The 14,214-nt window shown below is 44.1% G+C and overlaps 1 protein-coding gene across 1 annotated transcript in view; it reads left to right on the top strand.

Annotated features, from left to right (window-relative positions):
- Window positions 1-1,954: 1,954 nt before the first annotated feature.
- Window positions 1,955-14,214, top strand: part of Glp2r (glucagon like peptide 2 receptor) — a 66,777-nt gene continuing 54,517 nt past the window's right edge. Inside the window, exons 1-3 of the mRNA XM_031352162.1 lie at window positions 1,955-2,035; window positions 8,599-8,686; window positions 10,616-10,720. Of these exons, the coding sequence (XP_031208022.1) occupies window positions 1,970-2,035; window positions 8,599-8,686; window positions 10,616-10,720 (259 nt within the window). The 5' untranslated portion in view covers window positions 1,955-1,969. The remainder of the gene's footprint in view (window positions 2,036-8,598; window positions 8,687-10,615; window positions 10,721-14,214) is intronic.

Here is a 14,214-nt window from a genome sequence, read left to right as displayed (position 1 = left end):
TTCAGATGTGCAGTGACATTTGTGTTTGTCTCTCTCCATCTGCTCTTCCCTGCTGGTGAGGCCGGAGGTCCTGTGTTCTGTGCTCTCCATAGCCTTAGAAATCACATGCAGCTCTCATAGACAGGTTTACCGAATTTTGACACTAGATGGCATCCGTCCAACAGGTAGCAGGGAGCGAAGCTGGATGGTATGCAAGCAGACCAAGGCAAGTCCTTTCAGGGGGAAAAAACAGGAAAAAATGTTTTTGAGAAACATTCAAAGAAGCAAGAAGGAATATTTGTACAAAGCAGGTGCTTTCTCCCCTCTCCTTTGATATAGACAGAATAGCTTTACAGCCACATTCAATACACACACACACACACACACACACACACACACACACACACACACACAGAGGTTTTCTTCCCTCCATTCCACTTCATCCTATTCTCTGTGGTTCCAAAGAGATGACCAAATTGACTGTAGAAATCACACCAGAATAAAAGCCCATCTGGGAGCCTTTTCCAGACTGATCTTTTTTCCATTAAGGTTTGAATTCTTGCCACGTGAGGGTTTTAAGATTTTTAGGGATTTTTATCTAGAGGAGCTCACCTGCTTTCCCATGAATGTTCAGAATTCACTGGGCTTGGTCAGTTAACGGAAATGAACTATGGTTTGACTTAAACGTGAAAGGAAAAAAATGGAGGGAGAGAAAGAAGGGAGGGAAAGAGGGAGAGAAAACTGCCTTTCGTGCCTCTTGCTTGCCATTCTGGCATTTTGTTTCTCACCTTCCACTTGGGTCTCCAATAGATAGAAAGCTGGGAACCAGCCAGGGAGAAGAGGAGTGAGGGGGCCCAAACAGAGCCTTTGAGACAGAGAAGAGCCTGCTAGAGAACAGGAGCTTGCTTTGAGACTCTGCATGCTAACGAATAGTTGCTGACCAGGTAGCTGTGGTCAGGTGACATGGCTGGAAGGCCTGGCTTTGTCTATTACTTGCTGTGCAGCCTTGAACAAACAACCTGGCCTCTCTGAACCTCACTATTTCTCAGCCCTCAGATGAAGAAGTAATGGTACCTTGGAAGGATTCTCTTGAGTTCAAGTGAAATAGGGCAGAAGGTGGAAGTTTTGTAACCATAAACTGAAGTGGGGAGGTGGGGTGTTGATTAGTAAGTAGACATGAATACCATAAAAGTATCTGTCTGGTGGTCAGAACAACACCGTGTGCAGAACACAACGGCCTACTCAGAACACGTGGACAATGGAGAGGCACCAAGCTCTGCGCTTCCCACCCACTGTTTTGTTATCTTTTGTTATGGTGTGGACATAACTCTCGGCACTGAACAGGCTTTTGCTGCAGACCTTGGGTCTCTGAGACAGGAAAACTGTCCTTGTTACTACTGCAAAGTAATAACTTCGGAGCTCAGAGGTAGCCCTGCCCTGGCGTGGTTTAGAAAGCTTTGATGCCTTAGAAAGAAATCCTGGCTTAAAAGATGCCTACCTGGCATCCGGGCCCATCCTCTCCAGCCATCTGAACCTCAGTCTGGTTGTGTGAGTGGAGTAGAATCCTCGGAATGGAAGCCATGCCTTGCTTTTTCTTCTGGGCCTGCTGAGGAAGTCCCAGGCAGCATAGACGTCTTGGGGGTAGGTCTGGGAAAAATCTCCTAAGATTTTAGGAGGGGCAGGCGGGGGATGAGAAACTTGGAGATTCGGTAGATCGCTGTAGAGCAGCTCAGACAGTCGGCGGCCTGCAGAGGACTTGTGCAAACACTTCCTCTCTGGACAAGGAGGAATGCAGGAGGCCACCGCCTGCAGTACATCTTGGAGTGTTGGAGGGATGTGCCTGCACTTGTGAGAGGGCGCCAGGAGGATGAGGCCTCAACCAAGCCCGGCAGTGCCCAGTAGATGCAGAGAGGCACCCCTGCCCTGGGTGCGGGCACGGCCAGTGGGCATCCCTGCGGCCCAGGGGCCCGATCCTCTCCACTCCCACGGGATGCGTCTGCTCCGGGGCCCTGGGAGGCCCTTCCTCATTCTGCTTCTGCTGGTTTCCATCAACCAAGTAAGAACAGATTTTTATTCCTCATTCTTCTTGTTAATATTATCAGTTGTGCATGTTTTCTGAGTGTAGAAGCAATTTAGGCCTGGTGCAGGCAATTTGGGAAGGATAAAACCATATTAAGAAAATAATGCTCAACGAAAACCACAGCATTCTGCTCACTGTTCATATTTTGGCTGATTTTTTTTTTTTAAAGATTCTCTTTTCTGTGCATTATTTTACACAACTGAAATGATGAAGCACACATCATTTGTGTCCTTCTAGAAGCATCTTCCTATGTAAGCATTTATGAGTTATACATTTCTATGCCTTTCTCCCTTTTTTCTCTTTTCCTAGGTTCCTATTGTAAATACTTAAAAACTTTCTTATAGTATTCTGTAGTCTATACTAGTAAAAGATGCCAAATCCAAAGACCTATCAACAGAAGCTACAAATCACAGCGAGTCCATCAGCCAGTGTTCACCCTCACTCACATTTGGGGCTACACACCCGATACTTTCTCACCTTAACATACAAGTTAAAACAATGAATATTCACACTACAGATATTTTGTGATCTATTTTTTTTAAAGATTTATTTATTATTATATGTAAGTACACTGTAGCTGTCTTCAGACATTCCAGAAGAGGATATCAGATCCCGTTACAGATGGTTGTGAGCCACCATGCGGTTGCTGGGATTTGAACTCCGGACCTTTGGAAGAGCTGTCAGTGCTCTTAACCGCTGAGCCATCTCTCCAGCTCCGTGCTCTATTTTTAACAGCAAAACATATAAATAGTGTGAACACACCAATGGCCACATAGCTCGGAGTTTGGTATCATGCATCCCTGCTTCTAGGATCGCATTTTATGCTCTCAACAGCCCTGCAAGGGAGGTTTTCTTGTTAACCCCATTTTGCAGAGGAGGAAACTGAGCCCATAAAGGTTAACTAACACTACTCTACATCCATCAGTGTGGCCCACTGTAGGATAGCGGAGAGCTTTCTGGATGTCTTAGCATGTGTTTAGCTGTGTTTAAAATGATGCCTCTAAGTTAGGGTTTTCAGTAGCTTGCTTTCTTCTTATCTGAGGAGTTTAGGAGTTTGCCCACTCCTTCCCTTTCTAGGGTCTCATTTCTTTGGGGCTGTGGTGGTGGGGGAGCCCAGTGCCACTCATCTTGGTAAAGAAAGCACCCTAAGGAATGGCCATAGTTCCCCCTTTGCTTCTCAGTCCTCATTTGCATCTTCAGAATTAAAAAAATCTTGCCTTTCTGTATCCAGGGAGGGCAGACACGCCAGATCTTATAAATGTCTCTGTTCCCTGCCTTTCTGCCAGAGACTAGACAGGCCACAAACATTGGTGCTGACTTTCCAAGTCCCAATTCCCCCTCAGGCTGCCTTCGTTCCTCAAGCACTGTGAACGTGGGTGGTGTTGGGGGATATGGCTGTGGTGGTAGGCTCTTGAGGAACTGCGTCCCCAAGGAGCAGATGACTCAGGTCTACTGTTTCCACTGTCACTGGTGGTTTCGTTGTAGGGAGAGTTGACGGAACGTCCATCCTTGCTTGCAGTCTCTGAGTGTCCCTATAAAAACCCGACATGTCCAGCTAACTGTTATACCTGGTTCACTGTCTATCCATATGTGTCCAAGTGTCCAGCACACCACAGCCCTGCTCCAACCCTGGTCATTTCACTGTAAGATGCCTCCCCACACGTCATCCTGTAGGATGCTCACAGTCAGACCATGAGAAGAACATTACTAATGAACCCATTTCAGAGATGGGCAAAAAGCTCCAGAGAGTTACATGATTGCCTTTCTTTGAGTAAACTCATGAGCAGGGGAGCCGCCGTGTCTACTCGGCGGGCTGTGGCCCTGTCTTTTGTCTTCCCTAGCACTCTTGGGAGCCGTTGACATATGACTATTTATATATAATAACAGAAGCATCTGCGGTACTTCAGGCTGGCTGACAATGCCAACCAAATCATAACTTAGCCCTTACACTCTAGTGTTTCCATATCAATAATGCATTTGGGGGAGAGGTCTCCTTGCCGCTTGTCACCTGGACTGTGTGTACAGTGATGCTGGCACTGTCTGTTCTGCAGCATGTGGCTGTGAATCTGATGAATCTCCTTTTGATTATCCAACCTTAACCTCAGAGTCTTTAGATGTTTATACATTGCTAGGCTTTGCGTAGACACTCATGAAGTTCACTCAGACATGAGTTCCCTGCCTGGGGATATAAATGACTGTGGTGTGTGTGTGTGTTACTGGCAGGAAGTCTTCATAAAATTCACTTAATGAGAAATTCGCAGAGATACTTTAGTTTCTAAATGCAAGTGGCGAATGGTGCTAGCTCACACCCACTCCTCACCCATTTACGTTATTCAGCATTAAATACAAATGATTATAGGCTCTAGGAGAAGTTGAATTTAGACATTGCTGGTTGGTGTATGAAAGGGTACATGGCTTAATTTTTTTTATTGACAAGGATAAACAGTTTGGCAGTGTATTGTCAAAAACCCTTTAAAAATGTGTGTACTCGCTGACCTAGGAACTGTGACTCACCCCCACCTCCATCCCACCCGACCCGGATCCCCAGGGTTACCTCGGAGGATTTTCATCACAATATCCTGTTAGCAGCATTTGGAAGTAACTTAAGATCTTTCATGCTGGAGGATTTAAAAAATAAATTCTACCACAGTTGTTCACTGCCTCATGGGCAGCAGCTAAAGAGGTGTCGAATCAAAGCCACCATAAAGCAGTTTTAAGTACATCTGGAAATGGGTGCATCTTCTAGAACAATATGGCCTCCTTTTTTTTTTTTTTTTTTTTTTTTTGGCTAGAATAAAACAGAACAGAAAAAGAAGCAAGATGAGGCATGTGCGGAGAGAAGGGTCTGGAAGGGAAGGTGCTCCCTGAGGATGAAGATTGTGATCCCTCTTTCCCCTGGTTTTGGTTACTCGAGTTTCCCTTTCTTTGTTCTGTAGGGTATTCATTGTCTAACAAAGAAAGATTTGTGTAAGTGAAGCAATAGGGACTCTCCTTCCCCCTACACCTTAATCTCTTCTCAGCCAGGTTGCTCATGGATACAGGCTGCCTATGCAAGGGAAAGGGGACTGAAGTCAGGCTGGACCTTTCCTGGCATCCCTTCTCCCCATTACCCTGGCAACTTAGCTGTGACTAGCTTTAGACCCGCCTCCCCTTTTTCTGATGTCTTTTAACTAAGTACCTGGAAAGACTGCCCTCTCTAGCTCTTCTGGGTTGATTGAGTGAAGTCAATAGTTTTTAGCTCTAGTTTGTTTTCTACGGTGTGTGTTTATTGTCTATGTGTTTGTGTGCGTGAGTGTGCACACGCTCAGGCCAGAGGCTGATGTCAGGTGTCCTTCCCAGTTAGTCACCTTGTTTTTTGAGACAGCTTCTCTCACTGGTCCAGGCGTTCACTGATTCAGCCAGACTAGCTGGCCTGTAAGATGGGGCTCCTCCCATCTCCTCCTCCCTAACTCTGGGATTCTAGGCATGTACCCAGGTGCCTGGCTGTTTTACATGGGCATTGGGAATCTAAGCACAGGTCTTCCTGCTTGTGTTGCAAAGTGCTTTATCAACTCCAGATACTGGTTTTTGTTTTGTACTTTTTTGTTTGTTTGCTTGTTTGTTTTACTTTCACCATTAGTCCTGAGACTGATTTCCACAGTCTCTTCTTTATGCAGGACTGAGTAAGCCCCCAGGGCACAAACAGTCTTTTATGCAAGGGAGAGTCTTTCATGGCTTTGAGGATTTGGGAAGCTTATTGATTAGCTATTAATTCATCTGCTCATTTTTTCTTAAAATGAGTCACTTAAACACAAGTTATCCTGTTTATTTCATTAAACAATCTCTTAATAAGCTTACTTGATGCCTCCTAGGTCCCAGTTCAGAAGGGATCATTATTAGCAGAGATTCCAAGCTCGTTGGAAGATGAACTAAGAGATAAGTGCCAGCTACTGTATCCCCTTGCTTCTTCCTTATTGGATAATATCATGGTCCCCAGACTGTGTGTCAAGGTGCAAGGCATACCACTATGAATTCAGCAGGTGCTATGGGATATATTAATCTTTAGAGGAAAGTAACAATTGTGGCACTTTCCAGACACCATGCAAATTCTTAGCTCAACAACTCTATGTCTTGTTCTGTTTTCGTAGTGCTGGGGATGGAACCAGGGCCCTGCACACGTCAGGCAAGCATGAGGATGAGCTATATCCCAAGACCTGAATTTAATTAATTGACAGGGCTTCATGTAGCCCAGGCTGGCCTTGAAATATTTCTAACGTTGGTCTTGAACTTTTGATCCTCCTGTCTCCTGCTCCCAAGTGTCAGCCTCATAGCTGTGCTCCATCTCATTGTGTCTGCTTGATTCACTATTGGATTGTGAAAACTTGGTGGTCGGCAGGTACTGTGGTAGAAAGCTAGTACCAAACTGAACAAAACGGAACAGGAAATGAAGGTGGGGATGTCTAATTCCATCCTAAAGTTTTTTAATGTTGTGCAATGTCCGATAGGTTCAAAGTTGTTAAGATATAAATATTTACAAATTGTTTGGAATTACTTACTTAACAAACAGGACCTTAGGGTTTTTTTTGTTTTTTTTTTTTTGGTCTGGGAATGTCTTGGAAAGTTACTGAGATAGTTAAAGGTGCCATGAACTGAGACGTTGTGGAAACCTATGGACCGATGGTAATGAAACAAGCCCTTTTTCAGGGGGGTGGGGAGAATGTGTGTGATATGTGTTTGTATGGTGTGTGTGTATGTGTGTGTGTGTGTGTAGTGTGTGATGTGTGTAAGATGTGTGTGTGAGAGTGATGTGTGTGTGCATGTGATATGTGTGTGAGAATGATATGTATGTGTGTGTGATGTGTGTGTATGATATGGGTGTGATGTGTGTGAGATGTGTGTGTGTATGTGATGTGTGTGTATGTGATATGTGTATGTGTGTGTGTGTGTGTGTGTGTGAGAGAGAGAGAGAGAGAGAGAGAGAGAGAGAGAGAGAGAGAGAGGTTGGAGATCTGTGTATGTGTGTGTGCATGTGATATGTGTGTGAGAATGATATGTATGTGTGTGTGATGTGTGTGTGTGATGTGTGTGTGTGTGTGAGAGAGAGAGAGATAGAGATAGAGAGAGACAGAGAGAGATAGGGAGAGAGAGGGAGAGAGGTTAGATATTTGTGTATGTATGTGTGATATGTGTGTATGATATGGGTGTGATGTGTGTGAGATGTGTGTGTTAGAGTGATGTGTATGTGTGTGTATGTGATGTGTGTATATGTGATGTGTGTGTATGTGATGTGTGTGTGTGGTCTGTGTGTGAGATGTGTGTGTGATATGTGTGTGTGTGATGTGTGTGTGTGATGTCTGTGTATGATGTGTGTGTGTGTGTGTGTGTGTGTGAGAGAGAGAGAGAGAGAGAGAAAGAGAGAGAGAGACAGAGAGAGACAGAGAGAGAGAGGTTGGAGACCTGTGTATGTGTGTGTGCTGATGTTCTGGGAATGTCATACGAGAAATCCACAGATCTCACTGTGATTGCCAAGGTGGAGGTTGGACAGAGCAGAGGAGTCAGGGAGGGCAGATTAGCCTAACTACTTGGTGGGCAAAACAGTACTCCCATTGGTTCCAGATGGGGGGTCACTATTTGTGGGATAGTGGCTGGTTATGTATGTTTAGTTAAATTTAAATGGTGCTAAAGGTGATGCCTCCCAGTTTTCCAGAGGCTCCTCCGTTCCTTACTGCTGCACCTATCACATCTTTCACATATCATGAATCCCTTTTACTGGTTAGAGAGAAGATGCTTATCTTTGTATCCCTCTACTCCTCTCAGCACAAAGCCTGACACACAAAGTGAGCTTCAGCAGATGCCTCCACTGAACTGCAAAAGAGAAAGGCTCTTTGTAAATGGAAGGGAAGGCTAGGTTCGCAGAGAAAGGCTGGTAGATTCACCCAGTTATTGGAAAGCCCCCAAATGTGAGCAGTATTTCCAAGGTTCTATGTACAGGACAGTCAATATCAGAAAGAAAAACATCCCAAGGCCTCAGGCAGGCATGTGTCTTCTCAGTGGCACCAATTCCAGTCACACACACACGTGTATGGCCCTTTCTTAGTCACACTGTTGGGTTCTTCACAGTGAGATGCTTCTCTTTGGGGAATCTGCAGAGTCTTGGGAGCACACCAGCATTTCTGTGCAAGTGTGAGAAAGTTCAGCTTGACTGTTTTACATTCCCTTAAAATGTTGAAAAAAAAACACCATAATTTTGTCAAAACAAATATAATTATATTATGGAATAATGCAAAATTCAGATTTATTTTTAAGTAGAATATAAGATGCCAAAGAAAGTTTTTCGAAGATGCCACTTCGGAAGGAAATTTGAGGACCAGGGTGTAAGAAAAACAAAGCCACAGCTGGATGTAGAGTTCCTTGGGAGTGATTTTGGTTTGTTTTGTTTTGGAGACAGAATCTCACCATGTAGCTCAGGCTGGCCTAGGACGCACGATTATCCTGCCTGAGCCACTTGAATGCTGAGATTTGAGGTGTACATCAGCGTGACCATGTTTTTCTGTGTTTAGGTTACGGGATCTCTCCTTGAGGAGACAGTTCGGAAGTGGGCTCGGTATAAGGAGATGTGTCTGACAGAGTTGCGCAGTGAACCTTCTGGTAAGCATGTGCATTAGTTACCTGTGTCTGGGTAACAAGCTGCCCTCCATTGCGGTGGCTTAAAGCAATGATAATCATTTACCGTCTCTCTTAGTTCCCATGGGGCAAGGATTCAGGGCACAGTGGACATGACCTGGACTGGGATATAGCTGGGCGATTCAAAGGCTGGGAGCTGAAATCACCAAAGGCACCTTCACATCCGTATCTGCTGGTTGACATTAGTTCTTAGAGTTAAGCAATGACTGGGGGTCGTGATGCCTTCACCTGGCCTCTCTGTAGAGACGCAGCTTCCTTGAGCCGTCTGGCTTGCTTCTTAAGGGTTAGCCTGACCAGCAGCCATATTCCCTCTGTGAAACAGCCTTTCAGTCCCATGTCATTTCTTCCACGTTCAATCACATGGGACAATTATAAAGTCCAATGAGGCTCAAGGGGGAAAAGTATAGACTCACTTCTCATGGCAAAATAATAAGATGATCAGTGTCTACGTGAAGCCTCTCTGATTAAAGCAATCTGCCTTGGCACACATCCTGCCTTGTTATCCAACATGAGTGACTCCTGTAGGCTGGCCTCAGAATCTATTTAGGTGGTGTTCCCTAGGTCCTGGGTGTTAGCTGGATCTGAACAACAACATAATTTCTCTCTTACAGTATCCAGTATGTTTAGAGCATTTGAGCAAATGTGTTGTTGGTTACCCTATCCACAGCCTTGCCTGTCCATTTATGTTGACAAACTGGGTAAAGCCACATATACCACATACAATTAAAAAAAAAATCCAAACCAAACCAAACCAAAATGAAAACAAAACCATAAAGTGCCTCGACTTATTGTTCTGAGCATCAGGGACCTCAGGTGAAGGCTACCTTTCTTTCTCCTGACACCTGTCAATCATTCTATTCAGTTGCCCAACAGTGATAGGAGCCACTCTGTTTCCCTGCTTACTTGACCCAAAGATCACCACAGCCTTCAAAAAAGTCCTTACTAGCTCTTTGTGAAGACTCCCTTTGTCCAGACTTGATGTTGTCTACAAAATCCACTTTTCATTTTGAGGGAATACTACTTCTAAGGTCAAAGTAGGGCAGGGCTTCTTTATATGGAGCCAGTCTGTGAGTTGAATGGCAGAGCATGTGTTGTTACCTGGTAACCACATTGCTAGTGTCCTGAGGTAGCTATTAACTGGGTAAACCTGGGTTTTAATGCCAGGAACTTGTTTATTTACCTCAAGAAGCCCCTGGGTTCCACTCTAGAAAGAAGAAGGTGGGAGAGGGATGGTGCTTGGCGTCTGAGAAAGTTTGGAGCACACAGTGTGAAATGCTTTCATTGCATTCTCATTCTCTCAGGCTGTGTTCTAAGTTTGTACCTTCTAGAGACCAAGAACTGATTGATATATAAACCACTTCCTGAACTTGAGATGACCCAAACTCATAATAATCACTGAAATAATACTCAAATGAAAAGATATAAGTACCTGGAATAGTACTAGAAATATGTGACCAAGAGCCTCAACTCCATAGATCCATCCATCATTCTACAGTGATTGTGTCCTCTACTCAAATTGGTGAACCCTTGACAGTCATTTAATTATGGCACATAAGTCACTGGCTGGACCTCCAAGCATCTTCCATTGACCCTGAGTTTCTGTGAGAGCCCAGTTTATACAAAACAAAGCAAAAGCAGCATGGTGTACACAGTGACTGGAGGTCACACTGGGCAGACAAAGGCAGTGTCAGAGGCTACACTCAGCAGCCCCGTGCTCCTGGGTCACGCTTCATCCTGCCTACTCTAGAGAGAAGAATATCAGTGTTGGTCTATGTGATAGTTACACCAGCTTTCAAAGATGGGAAACTAGGCTCCAAGCTTCTGAATCTATTTCTATCAGAAGAAACGATGTGAGAATATTGACATTTATTCTGCCTTCTCTTTTCCCCACAGGTGTATTTTGTAATGGAACATTTGATCAGTACGTGTGCTGGCCTCATTCTTCCCCTGGAAATGTCTCTGTTCCTTGTCCTTCATATTTACCATGGTGGAATGAAGGTAATGAGTCTCATCTTACTCACTTCTGACAGTTCCTTTGAAGGACAGAGCCTCCTGGTAGAGCAGCCGGTGGGAAGTTAGGCAGGACTAGCCATGCATTTCTCTTTAAGTCCTCACGCCTATAAAGGTGTACTTGTACGATCTCAGCATTACATCTTATTTCATTGCCCCTATCCTTTCTAAGTACTGGGGACTAAACTGAGGGTCTCACACATGCCAGACAAATGTTCTATCACTGAATTGTATCCTTCTTTCTCCCTTGTTGTCATGTAATTTGTAGGCTCCTGTCTCCTCTGCTTACAGAATGCTTTTGGCCTTATGTACAGACTAGAGTCCAGATTCAGCTCCCATAGAACCTAACTGGTGTAGGAAGAATGCAAAGGTTTCAACCTTGGTCACTGGGAGAAAAGGGACATGGGAAATACCTGAATGATCTTATTTATACAACATATGGCTTCTTGTACAAAGAGAAATACTTTTAAGACTTTCTCTACATCAGCTTTGAAAGGAGTATCATTAAATTGGAGTTGTTCAAACATGGAACTTGGAGCATTTAATAACTTTCCAGACAGGGAAACCACAGCCTAGGAGACTCCAGGAACATCTCCCCAAATTTCAAAGTGTAGAATATAGTGACTGAGTCTGACTTCTGGACTCCTGATTCCATGGGATGGTACTAAAGAATTTTCTGTACTCAGAGAAGTCTAGAAAGTTCAGGCAGACAATCCTCATGGGAATCAGCTCAAAGAGAGATAAGGAGAGCACTGACTACGGAATCAGGAGCTTGGAAGTCAAAGAATGTCTGTAAAGTGAATTGACTCTTAAGATCGTTTTGAGGAATGACAGAGCCTGAACCTAGTAGGCACGCCAGAAGTGAGTGGTAACGTGGAGTCCAAGGTTGAAATCCTTCACGCCTTTGGATCCTTCAGGGGCTCCTCATTTACTATGAGGTCCTCTAAGGTGTATGGACAGACATGGCCTCCAACTCTACTATCTTCTTGCTCCTCCCCAGTAGCTAAAACGTACAGATCTACATGAAAAAAATGTGATTCTGAACCTAAGACTACCAAGAAGTTGCATTATAAAATTAGGGTCCCAGTTTCTAGAGTGTACTAAATGGAATTTGATTTGTAAACTATGGGAACTGACTCTCTCATTTGACATTTTTTTTGCTTTAAATTTTAGAATCCACATGGATTTCTAAAATCCAATGAGAGCATGGAGACAATGAAGGGTTTGGAAAAGAGTCTCCCAAATATCAAGAAATGCAGATGAATTCTTTGAGATGCGATTACAGGACTGTGTTTATGTTACACAGAGGAAGTCAGATGGTGACACATGGGTTGTCTGGGATCTTGAACTCACCAGCTAGGCTGGGTGCTGATTGTAAGGGAAATTGTAATGCACTGTTGCTCTGTAGAGAAGAATGATACAGAGACACAGAGGTGTTGAGGCATGAGAGAGGCACAAGAGAGATGGTTTGGGAAGTCATCATTTACAGCATGGGATCTTGAATGGGGAGATTCAGGGAGATTATGATGGAGAGTCTGGGAGCTTCTAGAATGGTCCACAAAAAAATAGTGGCACTGGTTTAGGTTCAGGCAGGGTCAGAAATTGGACAAGAGGGAAAAGGTTAAAGAAAATATTGGGGTTAGAATGGATAGATCAGATGGAACAGAAATTGAAGGACAGAAAGCAGGAAATAGATTACTAAAAACAAATGTAGGTACCTTCTTTCCACTGACCCCCATTCAGCACAGCCTTATGTTTTACCTGGCTCAGTATCATCTGGGTGGTACCCGGCTTTTCTTCTTCCTCCTCTCCCATGGTGACATAGTGGTGCTAGCCCATAGGCCTCTTCTTATCTAGCTGCTTCCTGGTGTCCTTATTGCCTCAGCCTCAGACCTGATTCCCTGCAATGACCTCCATAAAGCTTTCTAAACTGCCAGCCACTGTGCTTGCTACCCATCTCAAGAACCGTGACTGGCATCTGTGCCCTGCAACTTGGCCCTGCTGACCTGTCTGGCATCCTTCCTGTCTTCTCTTCTTCCCCTCTAGCCAAAATTAATGGCTGCTATGCTCCGCCATCTATCTAGCGTTACCATCTCTCTAGTGTTACCAGACACTTAGGCCCTTACCCACTGCCTCAGCTTCTCTGTATCCCAAAAGAAATTAGGAAACAGAAATTATAACATGAAAATTGTTGATTTACAATTTGGCCTAGCTCATAGTGGCAAGAAGAGTCTAGTTTTCTTACCATCATGACTGCGGTGACTTACAACTTGTAGAGACAACATCCAGAAGATACATTCATCTAGCTAAGGCAGGTCAACCATCCATTTTTGGAGGAAGGTGAGTCACCTCCAGGTTCCTTCCATCATCTCTGTTCTGTTACAGTTGATCAGTTGAATTAATTTGTATTCAATTCAGGCCTGAGGAAAGTAAGGTAGAGATTATACCTTAAAATCTCCAATTTTTGAAACATCTGAAGGCTCTTATTGGATGCTGGATGTGTACTTCTCACCTGGTCCAGCCCTAGCAGAGCAGTTTGTTTCTTGGACCATTCCTTTGTGAAGTACAGGGTCTTTTGCACCTTTCTTTGGAGGGCAGTTTCAAGTTTAGGTTCCTATATGCCTGTCAAATACACCAATATTGCAACTGAAAAGAGGTGTTAGCCTCATGGCCCAAAGGAGGGACATGAACATCTCTTTCTTTCCCACCAGACACCAACCCATTCTCTCAGCATGGGATCATGGCTACATTGTCCTCATACCAAGATGGCTGCACAGTCTTCTTCCCAGTTATGGCTACATCTCATGATGGATGCACTGTCCTCCTCCCATTATGGCTGCATCTCATGATGGATACACTGACTCTAATCTAGGCCTGAGTTCACTCTTCTCTACAGGATTCCTCCTTAAGGCTCTGCCTATACGTCCAATCTTGCCCCCAGTTAATTGTGATTGATAAATAAAGATGCCAACAGCCAATAGCTGGGCAGAAGAGACATACATGGGGCTGAGGTCTCGTGGGCTTGGGAAAAGAAGACCAATAAAAAGAAAAAAGAGGAGGAGGAGGAAGCCCCTATGGAATAAGGGAGGACTGTATAAGAGAAAAAAAAAAAGACGAGCCACCATAAATTAGCTAAGCCATAAAAATGTGGCCCTGAGGGCTGCCCAATTAAAGTTAAGATCAGTCCAAGTAAAACATAAAAAATAATAAGTGATAACTTGAGATTATTGATAAAAAGTAAATTCTAACAACATGGAGGGTAGGCAGCTGCCCAGCTGTTGTGCTGCGTAAGGCATTTGTAAATATAAAGGCTGTGAGTTCCTCTTTCTTCCGGGAACTCAACAACCAAAAGTTGGATAGAAACCCCGGGTAGGGATTTTTAATATTTCTTATTACAAATTCTTTTTTTTTTAAAATTTAGATATTTTCTTTATTTACATGTAAATTTCTCCATTCCCAGTTTCCCCTCCAAAAAACAAAGA

This window comes from Mastomys coucha, unplaced genomic scaffold, assembly GCF_008632895.1.
Source record: "Mastomys coucha isolate ucsf_1 unplaced genomic scaffold, UCSF_Mcou_1 pScaffold5, whole genome shotgun sequence".
Taxonomy (NCBI): domain Eukaryota; kingdom Metazoa; phylum Chordata; class Mammalia; order Rodentia; family Muridae; genus Mastomys; species Mastomys coucha.
The sequence above is the reverse complement of the archived record's forward strand: the minus strand, read 5'-3'. Positions and strand labels throughout refer to the sequence as shown.